At 46.3% G+C, this 15,022-nt stretch overlaps 7 protein-coding genes across 7 annotated transcripts; 3 read left to right on the forward strand and 4 right to left on the reverse strand.

Moving 5' to 3' along the window:
- Positions 1-761: 761 nt before the first annotated feature.
- Positions 762-1,444, reverse strand: F4822DRAFT_96149 (uncharacterized protein). The gene has a single exon (XM_051464225.1). It carries the CDS (start codon positions 1,228-1,230, stop codon positions 883-885), a length of 348 nt encoding a protein of 115 aa, XP_051308534.1. The 5' UTR covers positions 1,231-1,444; the 3' UTR covers positions 762-882.
- On the forward strand, positions 1,445-3,111 carry F4822DRAFT_96129 (mitochondrial carrier). Its single transcript, XM_051464223.1, has 3 exons — positions 1,445-1,750; positions 1,890-2,656; positions 2,728-3,111. Exons 1-3 carry the CDS (start codon positions 1,659-1,661, stop codon positions 2,850-2,852), a joined length of 984 nt encoding a protein of 327 aa, XP_051308535.1. The 5' UTR covers positions 1,445-1,658; the 3' UTR covers positions 2,853-3,111.
- Positions 3,112-3,267: 156 nt separating this feature from the next.
- F4822DRAFT_96106 (Mak10-domain-containing protein) lies at positions 3,268-6,394 on the reverse strand. The gene is made up of 7 exons (XM_051464222.1): positions 6,015-6,394; positions 5,824-5,961; positions 5,692-5,759; positions 5,503-5,631; positions 5,203-5,433; positions 4,689-5,153; positions 3,268-4,639 (listed from the first exon to the last, which is right to left on the reverse strand). The coding sequence occupies exons 2-7, from the start codon at positions 5,918-5,920 to the stop codon at positions 3,371-3,373; spliced, it is 2,259 nt and encodes a 752-aa protein (XP_051308536.1). The 5' UTR covers positions 5,921-5,961; positions 6,015-6,394; the 3' UTR covers positions 3,268-3,370.
- A 281-nt stretch (positions 6,395-6,675) lies between these two features.
- F4822DRAFT_96201 (mitochondrial ATP synthase epsilon chain-domain-containing protein) lies at positions 6,676-7,430 on the reverse strand. Its single transcript, XM_051464227.1, has 4 exons — positions 7,314-7,430; positions 7,100-7,214; positions 6,966-7,007; positions 6,676-6,915 (listed from the first exon to the last, which is right to left on the reverse strand). Exons 1-4 carry the CDS (start codon positions 7,343-7,345, stop codon positions 6,784-6,786), a joined length of 321 nt encoding a protein of 106 aa, XP_051308537.1. The 5' UTR covers positions 7,346-7,430; the 3' UTR covers positions 6,676-6,783.
- A 147-nt stretch (positions 7,431-7,577) lies between these two features.
- Positions 7,578-9,646, reverse strand: F4822DRAFT_422534 (LuxS/MPP-like metallohydrolase). Its single transcript, XM_051459895.1, has 4 exons — positions 9,154-9,646; positions 8,914-9,088; positions 8,011-8,855; positions 7,578-7,954 (listed from the first exon to the last, which is right to left on the reverse strand). The coding sequence occupies exons 1-4, from the start codon at positions 9,421-9,423 to the stop codon at positions 7,859-7,861; spliced, it is 1,386 nt and encodes a 461-aa protein (XP_051308538.1). The 5' UTR covers positions 9,424-9,646; the 3' UTR covers positions 7,578-7,858.
- Positions 9,647-9,773: 127 nt separating this feature from the next.
- Positions 9,774-12,812, forward strand: F4822DRAFT_422535 (RNA polymerase III subunit RPC82-domain-containing protein). Its single transcript, XM_051459896.1, has 4 exons — positions 9,774-10,074; positions 10,233-10,295; positions 10,369-11,151; positions 11,210-12,812. The coding sequence occupies exons 1-4, from the start codon at positions 10,066-10,068 to the stop codon at positions 12,344-12,346; spliced, it is 1,992 nt and encodes a 663-aa protein (XP_051308539.1). The 5' UTR covers positions 9,774-10,065; the 3' UTR covers positions 12,347-12,812.
- Positions 12,813-13,036: 224 nt separating this feature from the next.
- Positions 13,037-15,022, forward strand: F4822DRAFT_422537 (putative YHM1). The gene is made up of 8 exons (XM_051459897.1): positions 13,037-13,323; positions 13,380-13,417; positions 13,471-13,512; positions 13,567-13,680; positions 13,736-13,869; positions 13,923-14,100; positions 14,148-14,402; positions 14,457-15,022. Exons 1-8 carry the CDS (start codon positions 13,263-13,265, stop codon positions 14,538-14,540), a joined length of 906 nt encoding a protein of 301 aa, XP_051308540.1. The 5' UTR covers positions 13,037-13,262; the 3' UTR covers positions 14,541-15,022.

The following is a 15,022-nucleotide window of genomic DNA, read 5'->3' on the forward strand; positions in this document are numbered from 1 at the left end:
TTAGATAGAATGAGAAAACTAGTTGACGAGAAATCGAGATTTCTTGATGAAAGAGCTCCCTCCGGCGTCCAATGCCTATTATGCCGAATTCTATTTTGAGAGTCTCGATGGCGGAGGCTGGTGCCACGAGCACGGCTGTTTTAGATGGACCGGGAGTTGGTTGCTGCATGTGTCCAAAAATAGTATCAATACCACGTGACCGACTTACTCTGCGTTGGACTTTTTGGGACTTTTTCGGTGCTTTTTTTCCCTTTGAAGGCAGCAGCGAGCTGAGCAGTACCTACCTAAGGTAGTACGTACTAGCTAAGGCACATGCTGTAAAAAAGGGCCCCAAAATAATAATTAATGAGAAATGAGAAATGAGAAAAACAGAAGTTAGTAGCGAGCTTGCCCCTATTTTTTTCTTTGGTGGTGGCCAAACAAGCTCAGCCCAGCTCTGGTACAACCTGCACAACTTGTATAGCTTGTACAACCCATACATCCCTTATGGACCCTCCGTCCATACAATAAGGTATGATAGCCCACTTCTATTGCTGAAGAAATTGGAAAATTGGAATAAATGCATAAGAGTGGTAAGTGGTTTGTCTGCCTTACTCCCATTGCATTGGGCTAATTTGCCTCAGGTAGGATTGCGGCGGTAAGGGTTGTATAAAGCTGCACGTCATCGACCTTTCGTATAATTTATTAATCAATCATATCATCACCGTCACCTTCGCTTGCAGCTGTGAAACTCGCACCGTGACACACAGACTGATCCCTTTGTCGTTGTCTCAAATATAGGATTGGAAGAATATCAACTGTACCTTTCCACCATATTCTGCATATCTTGCACATCTAGTAGAATTCCAACCTCGATACCTAGTCGGAGATAGATGCATTGAGCTAATGTTGTCTAAGCCTCGTTTGATATGGTGTTGAAATAGCTAAGCCTAGCCCATTGGCACTCAATTGAGGCTGGCCTAGTATATTAATGTAAAAGAAATTAATTAAGATCAGGACATAATAGTAAGCATTGCTCATGAAGTAAAGATATAGATATTCTTGGCTTTGGATTGAGTTCGGGATCATCACAAGATGAAAGAAAAATAATAAGGAATTGATCTTTGGCATATTCCGTGCTAAGAAGTATAGCATCTCTCGCATGTGAAAGCCGAGAATGAAAATGATTAAAATGGAGAGTTCCAAAGGGGTTTGACGAATGGGATGCGGGGCATATGCCGGGGAGAACATGGGGAAAGAATGCTGACCTCGTGCCAGATGGGGAACTAATAGCCTGTGCAGCCCGTAACTTCGGCTTAGGGGATTGGATGATAGCCCTGGAGGGTACTTTTACTCCACTGAAGAGGGAGGGATCTTAGGGGAGCTAGGTAATCCAACAACCCGCATAGTGATGCAATCGGACCTCGGCTTCTAACGTGAGACTTTTGGCTTGTTCAGATAAAGCTCTACTCTATTGTAGATACCCCGATACCCAACCCTACCTAGGTAGGTAACTTTGAATGGGCATAATCAAAGGGAATAACCTAGGTAATGAACTTAATTAATTATACTCTTATATTTCTCTCTTAATAATTCAACTTTATATCTTTTATTCCATCTACTTCATCAACCCGTACCATTCACCATAAACCATTCAATACCTGCATAAAGAATCAACCATGGCATCGTCCAAACCCGTCATACCCCAGAACGACAACGTCGCGCACGCCCTCGCCGGCGCCGGCGGGGGTATTCTCTCCATGGTCTTAACGTACGTCACCAATGTCCTATCGTCATCATACATGAGCGCACAAGCGAAAAGCCACATCGCTTCACCTCGCAGGAAAAGAGACGCTGGTCTATCTACATGTACTTACCTAGGTATATATCTAACCCCTCTCTATCTATAGGTACCCCCTCATAACCCTCTCCACACGCGCGCAAGTCGAATCGAGCCGAGCCGAAACCGCCTTCCTAGCCGCAGCGCGACAAATCGTAGCGCGCGAAGGCACCGCTGGTCTCTACGCAGGGCTCGACAGCGCCGTCTTCGGCATCAGCGTGACCAACTTCGTATACTACTACTGGTACGAATGGACGCGAGGCTTTTTCGAAGCCGCGGCCTCGCGCGCCGGGCGCGCTTCCAAGAAACTTACCACCGTCGAAGCCATGATCGCCGGCGCGGTCGCCGGGTCCGCGACCGTGATCCTTACGAATCCGATTTGGGTCGTGAACACGCGCATGACGACGCGAAAGGGGCAGATTGAAGAGGAAGAGCAGGATAAGAGTATTGAGGACTTGGGGGAAGTGGAGAAGAAGAAGAAACAACCCACAACACTTAGCACGTTAACTGCGCTGCTTAAGGATGAGGGACCACAGGCACTATTCCGGGGTGTGGTGCCCGCGCTAGTGCTGGTCATCAATCCAATTTTGCAGTACACATTGTTCGAGCAGCTCAAGAATGCGTATGAGAGGCGGCGCAAGCGCAGCGTAACACCCACCGTGGCATTCTTCCTGGGTGCTTTGGGCAAGCTATTTGCTACCTCGATTACGTACCCGTACATCACGGTAAAGAGCCAAATGCATGTTGCCAGTGACGACGCTCAGGGGAAGCGCGAGGGTATGACGCAGGCTATTCGCCGTGTCATCAAGGAAGAAGGTTATGCTGGGTTGTATAAGGGTGAGTTTGACTCTTCGTCTATTAAGTTGATGATAATCTAGCCTGGCTTACTAACATACCTACGTTTCTAGGTATTGGACCCAAGGTTACTCAGAGTGTCTTGACCGCTGCGTTCCTTTTCGCCTTCAAGGACGTACTCTACGAGCAAACCGTCAAGCTTCGAGGCGCCATGGCTAAGCGAGCCGTCAAGGCGTAAACACCTGCCTTGATAACTCACTAAAAATGTTTACGATAGGTTACGCAAATTTCCTATATCGTTTTAAAATTGTACATACCCACTGTCTTTGTCTATCGTGTGCCTTGGTTAGGATCAGTAGGGATGCTCTGGTTGGGCTGGTATGATTCCAATGTCATTTGTCATCGACTTCAATTCAAAACGAATTCGATCATTTTCCGTGGCGAAGTCAACGGAGCTGGGTCTGCTATGAGGAACAGAATTAGTAAGTTCTGCTCCATGACTCGAAAAAGGAGGTCAAGGTCAGCTCATTCTATGTATCACCAAGCATAAAACATCAAGATATACCCCGAAGTAAATAAAAAATAATTTCAAAGCAACACACCAAATTACCCGATATCCTTCTCTAGTCAACTCTAATCGATTCCACGCCATTCATTACCTTGAGAGTATGCACAGCCTCTATTCGTAAAAAAAGACCTAACCCATTGCACCTAACAAACCCCGCCTGGTGTGCCACAATCTAATACGTAGACACCTCACTTTACAAGGACCAATTTCGGCACGATCCACCAATCATGATAACCCTTACCAGAGAGTGGCATCTCAACTTTAAGTGCCAGTTTCGGATCACCATCCTCACCGTCAACCTTGGCCTTGTCGAATGCTCGCAGTAATGTCGAGACCGCGACACCCGCCGCAATCGCGGCGCGAAGACATTTCTTGATCTCGCCAATCCATCGGTCGTGCGCATTGGCACTGAAGGCCTGTGCTTCCGACATCTTGGCCATGGCCTCGTAGCCTTTACGCGCACCACCAACTGCACTCTCGGCATAACAAATCAAATCACGCGTTGGGGTTTCGGGTTGTAGCGTTGCACGCGTAAATTCATCGAGCGTCGGTAGGGTTGGGAGCGCGACATTTCGGAACGGCTTCATCCGTAGATCATAGCGCAAGGCATCGGTGCTATATGGCCGTGTTGGTGTAGCAATGAGATTCAAACGTTGCAATACCGTGTACAGACAACACAGGCCATCGGCGAATTCCCATGTGCATGCCGCGTCGAGCATAGTGACGCGTAGAAACGCCAATGAGGTTAGGTACTCGCGCTCCTTGGCCGCCGTATATTGGGGTAGCTGCTGTGGGTGCTCACTATCGCCAGTGGAACCGTAACGTGCCTCGTTTAGACTACGCATCGTGAATGCCTTGATGCGATCGCCATGTTGCGCGCGTGTTTTAGCGAGGTAATTGAGGTACCAATACATGCCGGCAAGCTCATCCGTCTGGTAAATTTCTAACTCGAACCCTAGTTGGACGATCCATTCCATCTGCCTGAGTTTGTAGACGTATGCCCAAGATGATAAGGGTAACGAGAAACCAATCTCTCCCGTATCTATCACAAGGGGTTTCTCATCGAGCGCTATCTGAAGGAGCTGGTCGATTTCCTCAACATCCGCTTGTAACATGTCCCACTCTTGAATGCTATGACATAGTGTTCGTCGGACTCTACAGCGATTCTGGCAGAATATTCTGAAGATATCTAGATAGCACTCGGCCACTCGTTGCCGGAAAATCTCCATCTGTGCTGCGGTCTGATGGCGCGGGTCGGTGGGGACCTCTATCTTGTCGTTGGCGGGATCTATCTGTATTCCGCAAGGTATGACTACGATAGAGAGGTCGCGGTCAAGTATTTGTCGGATGCTATAACTACCTAGAACTACCATTTCATTGAATAGTAAACTTTGTAGCAATGTTCTGATATAAACCAGGGGTTGAGGCTTTCTTGCTTGGAATAGTGAGACGAAATTCTGGGGTATGGTCAGTTTTCATGGCGCGCGAGAAACCCGAATAACCCACCAAAAGACTTTGAGGTTCCGAGTATTTCAAAACATCCATTACATCGATGCCGTCCTGGAAGAGTTGCTTGAAGTGGCCATGACTCTCCTCGAAGCTAGGCTGGACCATTGGACGGGGTGGCATTGTGCTAGCTAATCGCCGTTGCAATTTGGTACTGAATGCCTCTGGCACAGGTTTACCTAATGAATGCTGCTTGCTGATATGCTCAAGCAGACCATTCATTTGTACCCAAGGCATCTTTAGCGAGTCGGGATTGGCTTTTCGGAGACCCGACAGGTCAATTGCCCTCAGAAATGCGATCCGTAATTCAAGTCGAAGATCTAGGGCAATAGAGATATCTTTCATCATGTCATTACTAATAGCCCGAAGGTCGCTTCGAGCTTTGTGGAGTACATTGTTAATTGATGCGACTGGTATTTCATAGAGAAGGTCGCGATCGTAGGTGTTAGTGACAAAGTCTTCCTCCTAGGAGTTGTCAACACAGCAAACGGGGACGAAAACTAGTAGAACTCACTTCGTAGTAGAGTTCATCCTTAACCAACTCATTCACGAAAAAACACGCCTTCAGAAGCCCAAGGCAGTAGGCCCGTAAAACGAATAGTAGTTTTGGTTGCTTTTCTCGGCTCTGGGCGTCTCTTAAGAAGTCGGCTTCCTCTATGCAAGCTGGACGGGGCTTTAGAAGGGCTTCTACGTAGATGCTCGTGAAAAGGGTCTGCGAAAGAGGGTAACCCAGGTGCCAAGCCATCTGGTGATAACATATAATTAGGAGATAAGATACTTGGGATAAGAATTATGTTGCACAACTGAGACACACCTCTAGGCAGAGCAGCTGGTCAATGATTCCTAGGATCTCCTCTGGAAGCAGATCGCGGGAGACGTCATATTCCTCGTCTAATGATTCTCCTTCTGCTAGAACACCGCTATCCATTTTAGGGTCCATGATCTGAGGTGCCTATTAGTAGGCAAGTCCCGATGGATCCATAATGTTAGGCTCAATACTCACTTCGAGGGCCGCGACGGCCTCGAAAAGTGTGAAGTGATCATCCTTATGAAGGTCACCCGGCGCTAAGGCTACTCAACGGGTTAGCAAGTCATACTCGAGATGCAGTATGAGGGAGAGAGTGTGTAGGCGTACCCTTCACAGCAGACTGGAACTTCTTGGTGATATCGGTGGCCATAACCCCGGGATGTGAGATATTCGGAGACGGCGATAACGAGTCAACTGGCTGCATTTTGGTTGTCCCCTGGATTATGAAAACGCTCGCGAATGACGCTGCTATTGGTTAGTTTATGTAATTAATGGTTGCTTATTATTATTTGTTATACCTGCTTTTTTTGAGATCCGAAATGACTGGACAAATGAAAAGTTGGGCAACTAAACTAACCTCAGGTTTAAGAGGTGTGATAGTGAGCGAATCGCATATGATGATTTTTATTCTGGACAAGTAGGCTGAGACAGTCTTTGTATACAGATAAGCGACTTTGCATATTTGTCACTCAACTAGAGACACAAGAACCAGCTATGATGAGCGGGTTTGCAGCTGTCGCGGTGGAAGGGAAGGTTTGAAAAAAAGCGATCTGTCAGGCAGAGGAGATGATAGCAGTAAAAGTTGAATACATGTAGTTTTTAGCGTCGAAATGAGCAGCACCAGAATATTCTTTCAACAGCCAACAAACCGTTGCTCAATTGAATTATTTTATTATCCAATCATACAAATCAATTTTGGTATAGAAGGTTAAATTATTTAAATTTGAGATTTTTCTAAAATCATAAGTCTAACATTAACATACCTAGGTACTTACGAGAGCACCTACCTCAAATGAGAGAAGCTGATTTAGGTACTCATTTATGCTTTTGCTTCAATGTTCAATGTTGTTAGGCAATTGAGGTTAATGCAGTACTACTGCTATCTAGGTACTACCCGAAACAATTTACAGCACATAGGACCACTATATCTCCAAGGTACAGTACCTTATGTAATCCACCTCAAATAATCATAGGCCTCACACCATCACCATTTAACATTGACGTAAGGGTTTGAGTATTGATTTCATATAGAAATGAGGAGGACCAATTCGGATTGATGTTGTTTTTTTATACAGCTGTACACGAGGTGGCGGAATAATATTCATTACCGTCCTTCCTGTCTATTCCGTCTATTCGCATCCGCATATGCATCCGACTCTCCCAAATCCTGGAACTCGTTTCTGTCAAGCATCGGAGTATCTCGTGGTCTAAGACGAACCACTGGACGCGGATTGGGCTGCAGCGGCGGCATTGGCTTCGGCTAAAGGTTTCTGGTCGCCCATCTTGCCGTTCTGTAAATTGAGGCATAAATCGCATCAGCTACTAGTCCCCCAGATTCCTATCTTCGCATTGGGTATTCAACTATTAGGGACGAATAACTCACCTCCCACTTGGCGAATCGTAGGTCCATCTCTCCTCGACGCTCAGCAGCGATTCTCTTATCCTCTTTCAAGCTTCGGCGCACGACACGGCCTGCGACGGCGAGGTAGCGGTTGTAGCTATTTAATCGGATGAGTTAGTATATATACTAGAAGTCTTCGCATTTTCCTGAAGACCTATGAATGTATATCCCGTCGCATAATTATAAATTGACTCACGTTAAACCTGCGGCTTTCCAGGCGAACACCATTTTGACGGTCGCTTGAGGGTCAATTGAGGATGATAATTGATTGAAAGTTGGTTGTTTGTATAGAAACAAAAGGTAGCAGCTGCGGCAGTTTGAATCAAGAAAGACCCGCTAAGGAATCGCTGTCACCGATAGCCCGAGTTATCACGTGATAAAAATAAGTTTAAAGGCAACCCCTCTTTATATGAAATTCCATTTAATAGAATATGTAATTATGATACAAACATCTTGTGTTCCCTGGGGGGTAACTTTATAACTTCTTTTCTTTCCTCTGGACGACACCATAATAGTTGAATGGGGCCTTGCTATCTTAAATTGGGTATATCTTTAACTTAAACAATCACACATAACGATCGAGGGGTACTACATATACCAAAAGATACAGTAGACGGTTGCGCAGGTAGTTGAAGATGGAAAAAAAATTCTAGGGGATTTACTATATGCACATATGGCTCGCCTCGACTCTACAGCGGTGGGTTCATCTATTGGTACACTTTGTTTCCCAAGTTCCGCCCTCTATACCTTTAGTCCAAGCTCTTCTGCATACGGTAATACGTTAAGATCACCAACCGCAGCAACCGTGGCCTTGCCATCTACGAGAGACTTCGCCGCCTGAAACGATTGTTAGTAAAGTAGAAAACAATTATAAAAAATATGGTTTCACATACACTCTTGAGCTTGTCAGCTGTGACGCCGCCGATAGACTGGACGGTCTCAGCAATTTGGAATGGCTTTCCGGTGTGGATGATGCCCGAGCCAGCAGACAGAAGAGTTGATACGCCGGATTGACTAGCCTCCAACGCATCAAAATTCGCTTTGGCAACGGCCTTCGTCAGGTCCTCCTTGCTCACGGCACCCTCTGCGATGCTCTTAAGAGCCTTTACTGCCTCTTCGCTAGCCTTACGAACCGAAGCAGCAGCACCAGTGACCTGGATGGTCAATAGACCAGCATCAGAGTAGGCGAGGTTGACTCCTGAGGCAACCACGCCAGGCGCTGAAGCTGCAGCCTTAGATAGGAGAGTGAACCCTGGCGACCATTTCACATTGGGTTGACCACCTAATAGGGCAGCCAAGACCGCAATTTCAGGCTTGAAGGTACCGAAGCTGGAGCCGGGGAAGGCAACAACTAAGGAGTTTCCGGCAGTGTGAGCCGTACGTTGCTCGCCGCCGTAGTACGTCGTAGCTTTCGTGTTAAGAGCCAGAGAGTTCGATGGCGACGCAGGTACGCTCTTGAAAAAATGTTCCGTCCACCTGTGCAGGGCAGTAGTTGTGGCACCATCTCCAACTAACGCGATGTTCGATTTAGCATAGACGGCGCTGGCGTATTCTGCGATTGAGTGTTCGTTTAGGTAACTCTTGAGTGGAGTTGAGCTCGTCGGGTATAAGGGAGCACCAAGGCCAGTGTGGAAGGCGACCGAATGTGCCGAGTCGAGAGCGAGGGCAGAAACATCGTTGGCAAGTTTGGCCTGCTTGATCTTTATAACCCTCTCAACATCCTCGTGAAATTCGTGCGCTATGGTTAAATAAGCAAACCAATATATTTTGTAGGTCAATGGCTTAAGATGGCTCACTGGTGTACTTAGTTTCGGAGATGACCTCTGCCAGCAGTTCGGTGAAGTAGGGGATATCCTCTCGTAAGAAGCTTGCCTCAAGAACCAATGCTTCTCGTGTGTGATAAGCAAGTAATTGACTTCCTAGAAGCTCGGATTCTCGGATAATACGTAGGGCGAGTCGCTTTTGGGTGTTCTGAAGTAATTGCAGCTAATTAGCTCACGACAATAACAAGATCCTTCGGACATCAATCAGCCCACCTTAAATGCAAATTCTTCCAAACCAACAGTAAGACCCGGAGCAGGCTGATACCTAGTACCAGCCTTGGCGACAATGGCGAGTTTTGTTGTCGGACCGTGAGAGTCTCTGGTGGCCACCTTCACACCCGCAACTTCGGTGGTGTCATAGGTGAGTGATGATGGTGCAGAAGATGCGGCAGCAGCGTAACCCCTTCGCTGAGCAAGCTGTGAACAGCCTTGCCTGCGGGCAGCAAGCTGGGCACCTCTTGAGAGAGCCGATCTAGAGAACATTTTATGAGGGCGATGCCGTCGACAATTGGCGATTGGGGAGGACAGTCTGCGACAACACAACTTTTGATTCCGTAGATCGATGAAAGCTTCCGAGTCCCAAGCAAAAAGATGCTCAATTCCGGTAAATTCTCGGTTAGTCTGAATAACTGGTACGACCGCCTGGACCGATACTTTATTTGAGGCTTAGTGGGGCTAAACTTTGGTCAGCCACTTGAGAGCTAATGCCATTGGTGCATGCGTCTCAGTGAAAAAAAATTCGGGGCGGGGAGCTTTTTTTTGGAGGGCACCTGCAGCCTTAGGTGGAGGGACCAAGCAAGACACTGGAAGGAACATTGAAGCTTCAACCATTAATCTGATTCCCCGCTATCCTAAAAAAGTAGTTTGCGTCGAAATTTATTTTGTCTTTTAAAACGCTCCTCTTCATTACACATCCTTCTTTTTTTTACCTCTTTTCGCGCCGTCTTCGCATCTCGCCGAAGACTCTTCTCTTTCGTACCCAGTACTTCAATGAAGCCGCGGTAGTAATTGTAGTGCTCTAGAGATAGTGAGAGGATCTCTAGAAGCCAACTCCTTCGACAAGTCCCCAAATTCTATCTTTACTTATATCAACTCGCGCGACCGAGTTCTCGAGCTTTATCAGTCATGTTAGTGGTGAGTCAACTTTTTTTTTTTTTTTTTTTTTTTACTTCCGTCTCATGCCGCGTGACAACTTTTCACGATGATATTTACGCAGAATATTTTCAAGATTTCTAATATATAATTAATTTCTTTTTTTATAATAAAAAAAATACTAATGAGATACATAATAGACTAAAAATGTTGCGGAACTCTGCGTTCTGCTAATCAGTGAGCTATATGGACAGCTCCCCTCGGTATATTTTCCCCAGCCGACATTCTCCAAATATCTTGCGACCAATCTTGGAACTAATAAATTTGGTCACACAGCGCATATTCTCGGACCTTCTTGGACGAGGCAGGTCAACCGTCGCCCAGATCGCGCAACATACCTCCTTGATCCATCGACAAGTGCGCCACGGCATTGCTGTACTTATCCAATTAAACCTCATTTTCCACCAAACAGACCCAGACTCGGGTATCACCTATTACGAAGCAGACCCGCATGCCGCCTACAACCTCGTCCGAATAGGCAAAATTCTCGATCTCGTGCGCATTAAGTACGGAGAACATGCGCATTTCCTTGTACACGAAGTCCTCCTCCAAGGACACGCAAAGGTCCCAGATCTCGTCGAGGCTTTTAAGAAAAGCCATGACACACACCAAGGAATCACCAACGGCACATCGCAGAATGGCCATATTCATGTCAATGGCAACGGTACCCACAATGGCATAGATGATGTCGATATGAAGGACGGGGATGCCGATCCTGAAGGACAAACATACGACAATCTTGCCCAACTGATCGCCGTTGGTATTCTCGAACCCCTTACGCCGACGACGTATCTTTCCCCACAAGACCTAAGAAGCACTGTTGAGCAGGAATTCCTCGTCAACCACCCCACAGGTATCCGAGGGACTAAGCAGACGGGCGAGTTTGAGAAGTATGTTAGAGAGAAACTCCGGGAGATCCAAGAAGATGGTGCAAAGCTGAGGAAGAAACTTGAGTATGAGTTCAATTATGTCTATGCTTCTAAGCGCCAAAAGTTGACCAACGGCGCCACATCGAGCACACCTGCCAACGGCGAAATCAGGAATATCATGGCGGAAGAAGTGAGTTCTAATTACAAAAAAAATACTGGCGCAAGTTTTTACTGACTTCATCTCCTAGTATAACACAGTTCTTCGCGTGAACCGCGATAAATGCGCAGTCGAGCTCCGTAATCTAAAACTTGAACAATACGTAGAAGACCTGATTGGCGATACCACATCGAAGGTGTACGCGGCATTACTTTCTGTACTAAGCAAAAAGGTTATTCGCTGCCAAGTTGACAGAACAATTGAGGTTGAGGATGAGGATAACTCGGGTGCTAGCGTCACTACTCAAGAAGTATTCGAACATCTTAGTCCCTCCATCGATTTGTCGGGTGGGATTGGAATGTTACATGAAGAGGGAGCCATTGACGTTCGATATGCGGAGAAGATCCGACGATACCCTCCGCAACTCAAGGGTTCAACTCTTAAGGAGACACTAGAGGAAGGAGAAGAGATATTGGGATCTGATGACGAAGACTACGATCACAGCGGAGAAGCAGCCGCTGAATTTGGCATCCACGGTCAAAATGGCTTTGGTGATACCACAATGCAGGTGGATGATAATTTTCCAGTTGGTATGGAACGGCTACACCAAATGCGGCAGCATCTGCTTATCCTTGCCGAGAGTAAGGAGGGATTCGTGCGTCACTGTGGTGGCAATGACTATGGTCAGTGGACAGTTGATTTCGAGCCGCTTCTACAGCATCTAAAATTTGTCGAACTTGACACTATCATCGAAAACCGTTTCGGCCGCCAAGGTTTACGCCTCACCCGAATTCTCAGAGAAAAGGGAAAGATTGACGACAAAACCTTGCCTGGCCTGGCTCTTATGAAGAAGCCAGATGTTCATGTCAAGATGGCAGAGATGGAAATGGCAGGGTTCCTAGACGTACAAGAAGTACCTCGGGACAACAACCGAGCAGCAGCTCGGACGATTTTCTTTTGGTTTTTCGATTTAGACAGAACGTTACAGCGAATACTGGACAACACCTACAAGTCCATGGTTCGGTGTTTTCAACGATTGGACGTCGAGCGTCTTAAGAAGAAGAGCGTCCTTGAACTCACCGAACGTAGAGACGTGCAGGGGAACGAAGAAAATACGTTGAGAGGGGATGTTTACAACGAATACCTCCAGTTTATCGAGCTCGAAAAGAAGCTTCTTAGTCAAGTCGCGAGGCTTGACGATATTGTCGCAGTCTTTAGAGATTTCTAACTAAGGATCGTTCACGCGCATTTGATACCAGGGCCGGAAGGATATGTTGCATTGCATGGCGGCGTTGATTCATGAGTGGCCTAACTTCTACCTAGGTACCTCGAGGACTATAAAAAATGGGCTTTGCATTTAGGACGGCGTTGGCTTCTGATCAATTCGATCAGTGAAAAAAGTTCAATTCTATGTATGGTACATCGGGTCATATATCAGAGTGTATGTTCCCGATAGGTGATGTACGTGTAGAATTGTCTCTTATCGCTATATATACCTAGGTATATCCACGTTCCTATCTCTATGGGTTCGTGAGTCTTCATTTATAGATGATGAAAAAAGCTACTGTTGCAACGTATAAAGACAATTTCCTGTTTAAATTTAAATTTATACGTATATGGGTCTACACGTTCCTGTTTCTTGTTCAATTGCAGGTGCAATATAATCCCGACTACCTACCCATATGTAGGTATCTCATGATAAAATACCCTAAAAGTAACCTACCTCTACAGGTAGGTGAATGTACCTACGAATCAGGATACGTAAGGTCCCCGGTCTCGAGCAGGGGCCAACGCAACTGAACCTTATCGCTGGGTCGATAAGCTTTTTGATCGTCTAGGGACTCCCCCTGGTCCCTGAAGCTCCCGCAGCTCCCCCACTAGATTGAGTTAGGGCGGTACAAATTGGTAATACCATCTTGAATTTTTTCATAAAGGAAAAAAAAAAAGTTCGGCGCGATCGAAATTTTGTTGGATTTTATCGTGGGCAATCCTCCTCCGAGTCCGCCGTCGCTTGCACCCTCTCGTAGCTCCTTAAGATACCTAGGTAATATACATACATAATCTATCGGTTTAGCACATATAAGCGACCAGATAATCTACTTTTTCAAGCACCTTTCCTAGATTATCCCGCTTTACAACCCATAATGGCGCCGATGGTCACTGGTAAGGAGCGCGAGTCGAATCTGGCTCGGCTCCTCGGTTCTGGTGCGTTTTAACAATGCCTCGAGGCCAATTATAACATTCTAATGTCTATTATATAGGTTCCGCCGGTATTGCCGAATTGGCTGTCTTCCATCCTGTGCGTACTTTTTCGTTCCGGATCGTTACCCCGCGAGACTAATAACTCCGAAGGTCGATACCATTGCGAAGCGATTAATGAGCAATCAGACAAAAGTGCGAACAACCAACCTCGAATACTCGGAAAATTCGATATTAATCGTGATATAGATCAAGAATACCAGCGAGCTAAACAAGGTCATCTTCAAGGACAAGGCAGAGGCAGCATTCGGTCGAAAGTTCGTCTCGCTTTTCCCGGGGTTGGGTTATGCCGCCGGATACAAGGTCAGAAATACTGCATCGACGAATCGAAAAGACTGTTGGCTAAGACGTAGTACAGGTTTTGCAAAGGATATACAAGTACGGTGGTCAGCCAGTTGCTAGGGATTATCTTGCGCAACACTATGGCAAGGACTTTGAAAACGCATTCGGAAAGAAAACCGGCAAGGCTATTATGCACTCGACTGCTGGAAGGTGAGATTTGACGTGACGAGCCGCTTAGACAAATCCCGATTAACGCATTGCAGTTTAATCGGTATCGGAGAGATCGTGTTACTTCCCTTAGATGTCCTAAAGATTAAACGCCAGACCAACCCCGAAGCATTCCGAGGACGAGGTATCTTCAAGATCATCTCCGATGAGGGCTTCGGATTATATAGAGGTTGGGGATGGACCGCGGCACGCAATGCTCCTGGTTCATTTGCGGTATGTCCGACGGTTGGTTCTCGTATGCTCAAGCTAACATACTGTAGCTATTCGGTGGTTCGGCATTCACTAAGGAGTACGTCTTCGCATTAAATGATTACAATAAGGCATCGTGGTTCCAGAACTTCATCGCTTCCATTGCCGGTGCTTCGGCTTCATTAGTCGTATCCGCCCCTCTAGACGTCATTAAGACCCGTATTCAAAACAGAAATTTCGAGAACCCCGAAAGCGGCTTCCGAATCTTGACCAATATGGCCAAGAATGAAGGCTTCACCAGTTTCTTTAAAGGATTAGTACCTAAGGTAAGAAGAACACCCCCCCTATTCCGATCTTGGTACAGCGCTAATCTCTTGTAGCTTCTCATGACTGGACCCAAGCTAGTATTCTCCTTCTGGCTTGCTCAGACGCTTATCCCAGCATTTGACACGATGTTGAAATAGAAAGTTAATGAGGTGTTCTCAAGCCTCCCTTACCGGGGATAAAATGTGACGTCGGCCGGGGATATGTATGATAGATCTGGGTGCCTATAGTCCGCTGTATGTATATACGATTGGAGCCGGCGTTTTTTTACGGTCGTGGACAACTAGCGGTACAAGGGGCGGACTCTATCGGTTTGGACTTACTGCTTAGATGATTACGAAGACTTCGATACGATAGATGAGGGGTTTTCTACCTATTTGCTGGGCTGGAGTGAAAGAAAAAACTCGACTCTTGTCAATATTCCATGAATCCCGTACCTAAGTACCTACCTAGGAATTTAGATGCTAAAGGGTTTATTATCCGTGGTTGCAGAGATACCGTAAGATGTGTAGATGGTCACATGGGAAGTATAACCCTTGTATTATCCTGACGGTTTAATCATGAAATAATCAGTTCTAAGATAACACGCTACACTAAAGATGACAAATATTCAGGTTTAAAA

This window comes from Hypoxylon trugodes (assembly GCF_022578975.1).
Source record: "Hypoxylon trugodes strain CBS 135444 unplaced genomic scaffold F4822scaffold_13, whole genome shotgun sequence".
NCBI lineage: Eukaryota > Fungi > Ascomycota > Sordariomycetes > Xylariales > Hypoxylaceae > Hypoxylon > Hypoxylon trugodes.

What these genes read in the sequence shown, in the direction of transcription:
- F4822DRAFT_422535 (XM_051459896.1), top strand. An exon ending in TATATGGACAGCTCCCCTCG is followed by an intron (nt 10,296 to 10,368) that starts GTATATTTTCCC and finishes TTGGTCACACAG; the next exon opens with CGCATATTCTCGGACCTTCT. An exon ending in GGAATATCATGGCGGAAGAA is followed by an intron (nt 11,152 to 11,209) that starts GTGAGTTCTAAT and finishes TTCATCTCCTAG; the next exon opens with TATAACACAGTTCTTCGCGT.
- F4822DRAFT_422537 (XM_051459897.1), top strand. Translation starts at nt 13,263, where the DNA reads ATGGCGCCGATGGTCACTGGTAAGGAGCGCGAGTCGAATCTGGCTCGG. An exon ending in GGCTCGGCTCCTCGGTTCTG is followed by an intron (nt 13,324 to 13,379) that starts GTGCGTTTTAAC and finishes TCTATTATATAG; the next exon opens with GTTCCGCCGGTATTGCCGAA. An exon ending in ATGCTCCTGGTTCATTTGCG is followed by an intron (nt 14,101 to 14,147) that starts GTATGTCCGACG and finishes AACATACTGTAG; the next exon opens with CTATTCGGTGGTTCGGCATT.
- F4822DRAFT_96201 (XM_051464227.1), bottom strand. Translation starts at nt 7,345, where the DNA reads ATGGTGTTCGCCTGGAAAGCCGCAGGTTTAAC. An exon ending in TGGAAAGCCGCAGGTTTAAC is followed by an intron (nt 7,215 to 7,313) that starts GTGAGTCAATTT and finishes CCGATTAAATAG; the next exon opens with CTACAACCGCTACCTCGCCG. An exon ending in AACCTTTAGCCGAAGCCAAT is followed by an intron (nt 6,916 to 6,965) that starts GCCGCCGCTGCA and finishes TTAGACCACGAG; the next exon opens with ATACTCCGATGCTTGACAGA.
- F4822DRAFT_96129 (XM_051464223.1), top strand. Translation starts at nt 1,659, where the DNA reads ATGGCATCGTCCAAACCCGTCATACCCCAGAACGACAACGTCGCGCAC. An exon ending in ATTCTCTCCATGGTCTTAAC is followed by an intron (nt 1,751 to 1,889) that starts GTACGTCACCAA and finishes CTCTATCTATAG; the next exon opens with GTACCCCCTCATAACCCTCT. An exon ending in TTATGCTGGGTTGTATAAGG is followed by an intron (nt 2,657 to 2,727) that starts GTGAGTTTGACT and finishes CTACGTTTCTAG; the next exon opens with GTATTGGACCCAAGGTTACT.
- F4822DRAFT_96106 (XM_051464222.1), bottom strand. Translation starts at nt 5,920, where the DNA reads ATGCAGCCAGTTGACTCGTTATCGCCGTCTCCGAATATCTCACATCCC. An exon ending in GTTCCAGTCTGCTGTGAAGG is followed by an intron (nt 5,760 to 5,823) that starts GTACGCCTACAC and finishes CCCGTTGAGTAG; the next exon opens with CCTTAGCGCCGGGTGACCTT. An exon ending in AGGCCGTCGCGGCCCTCGAA is followed by an intron (nt 5,632 to 5,691) that starts GTGAGTATTGAG and finishes TAGGCACCTCAG; the next exon opens with ATCATGGACCCTAAAATGGA.
- F4822DRAFT_422534 (XM_051459895.1), bottom strand. Translation starts at nt 9,423, where the DNA reads ATGTTCTCTAGATCGGCTCTCTCAAGAGGTGCCCAGCTTGCTGCCCGC. An exon ending in TGGAAGAATTTGCATTTAAG is followed by an intron (nt 9,089 to 9,153) that starts GTGGGCTGATTG and finishes CAATTACTTCAG; the next exon opens with AACACCCAAAAGCGACTCGC. An exon ending in CAGCTGACAAGCTCAAGAGT is followed by an intron (nt 7,955 to 8,010) that starts GTATGTGAAACC and finishes CAATCGTTTCAG; the next exon opens with GCGGCGAAGTCTCTCGTAGA.
- F4822DRAFT_96149 (XM_051464225.1), bottom strand. Translation starts at nt 1,230, where the DNA reads ATGTTCTCCCCGGCATATGCCCCGCATCCCATTCGTCAAACCCCTTTG.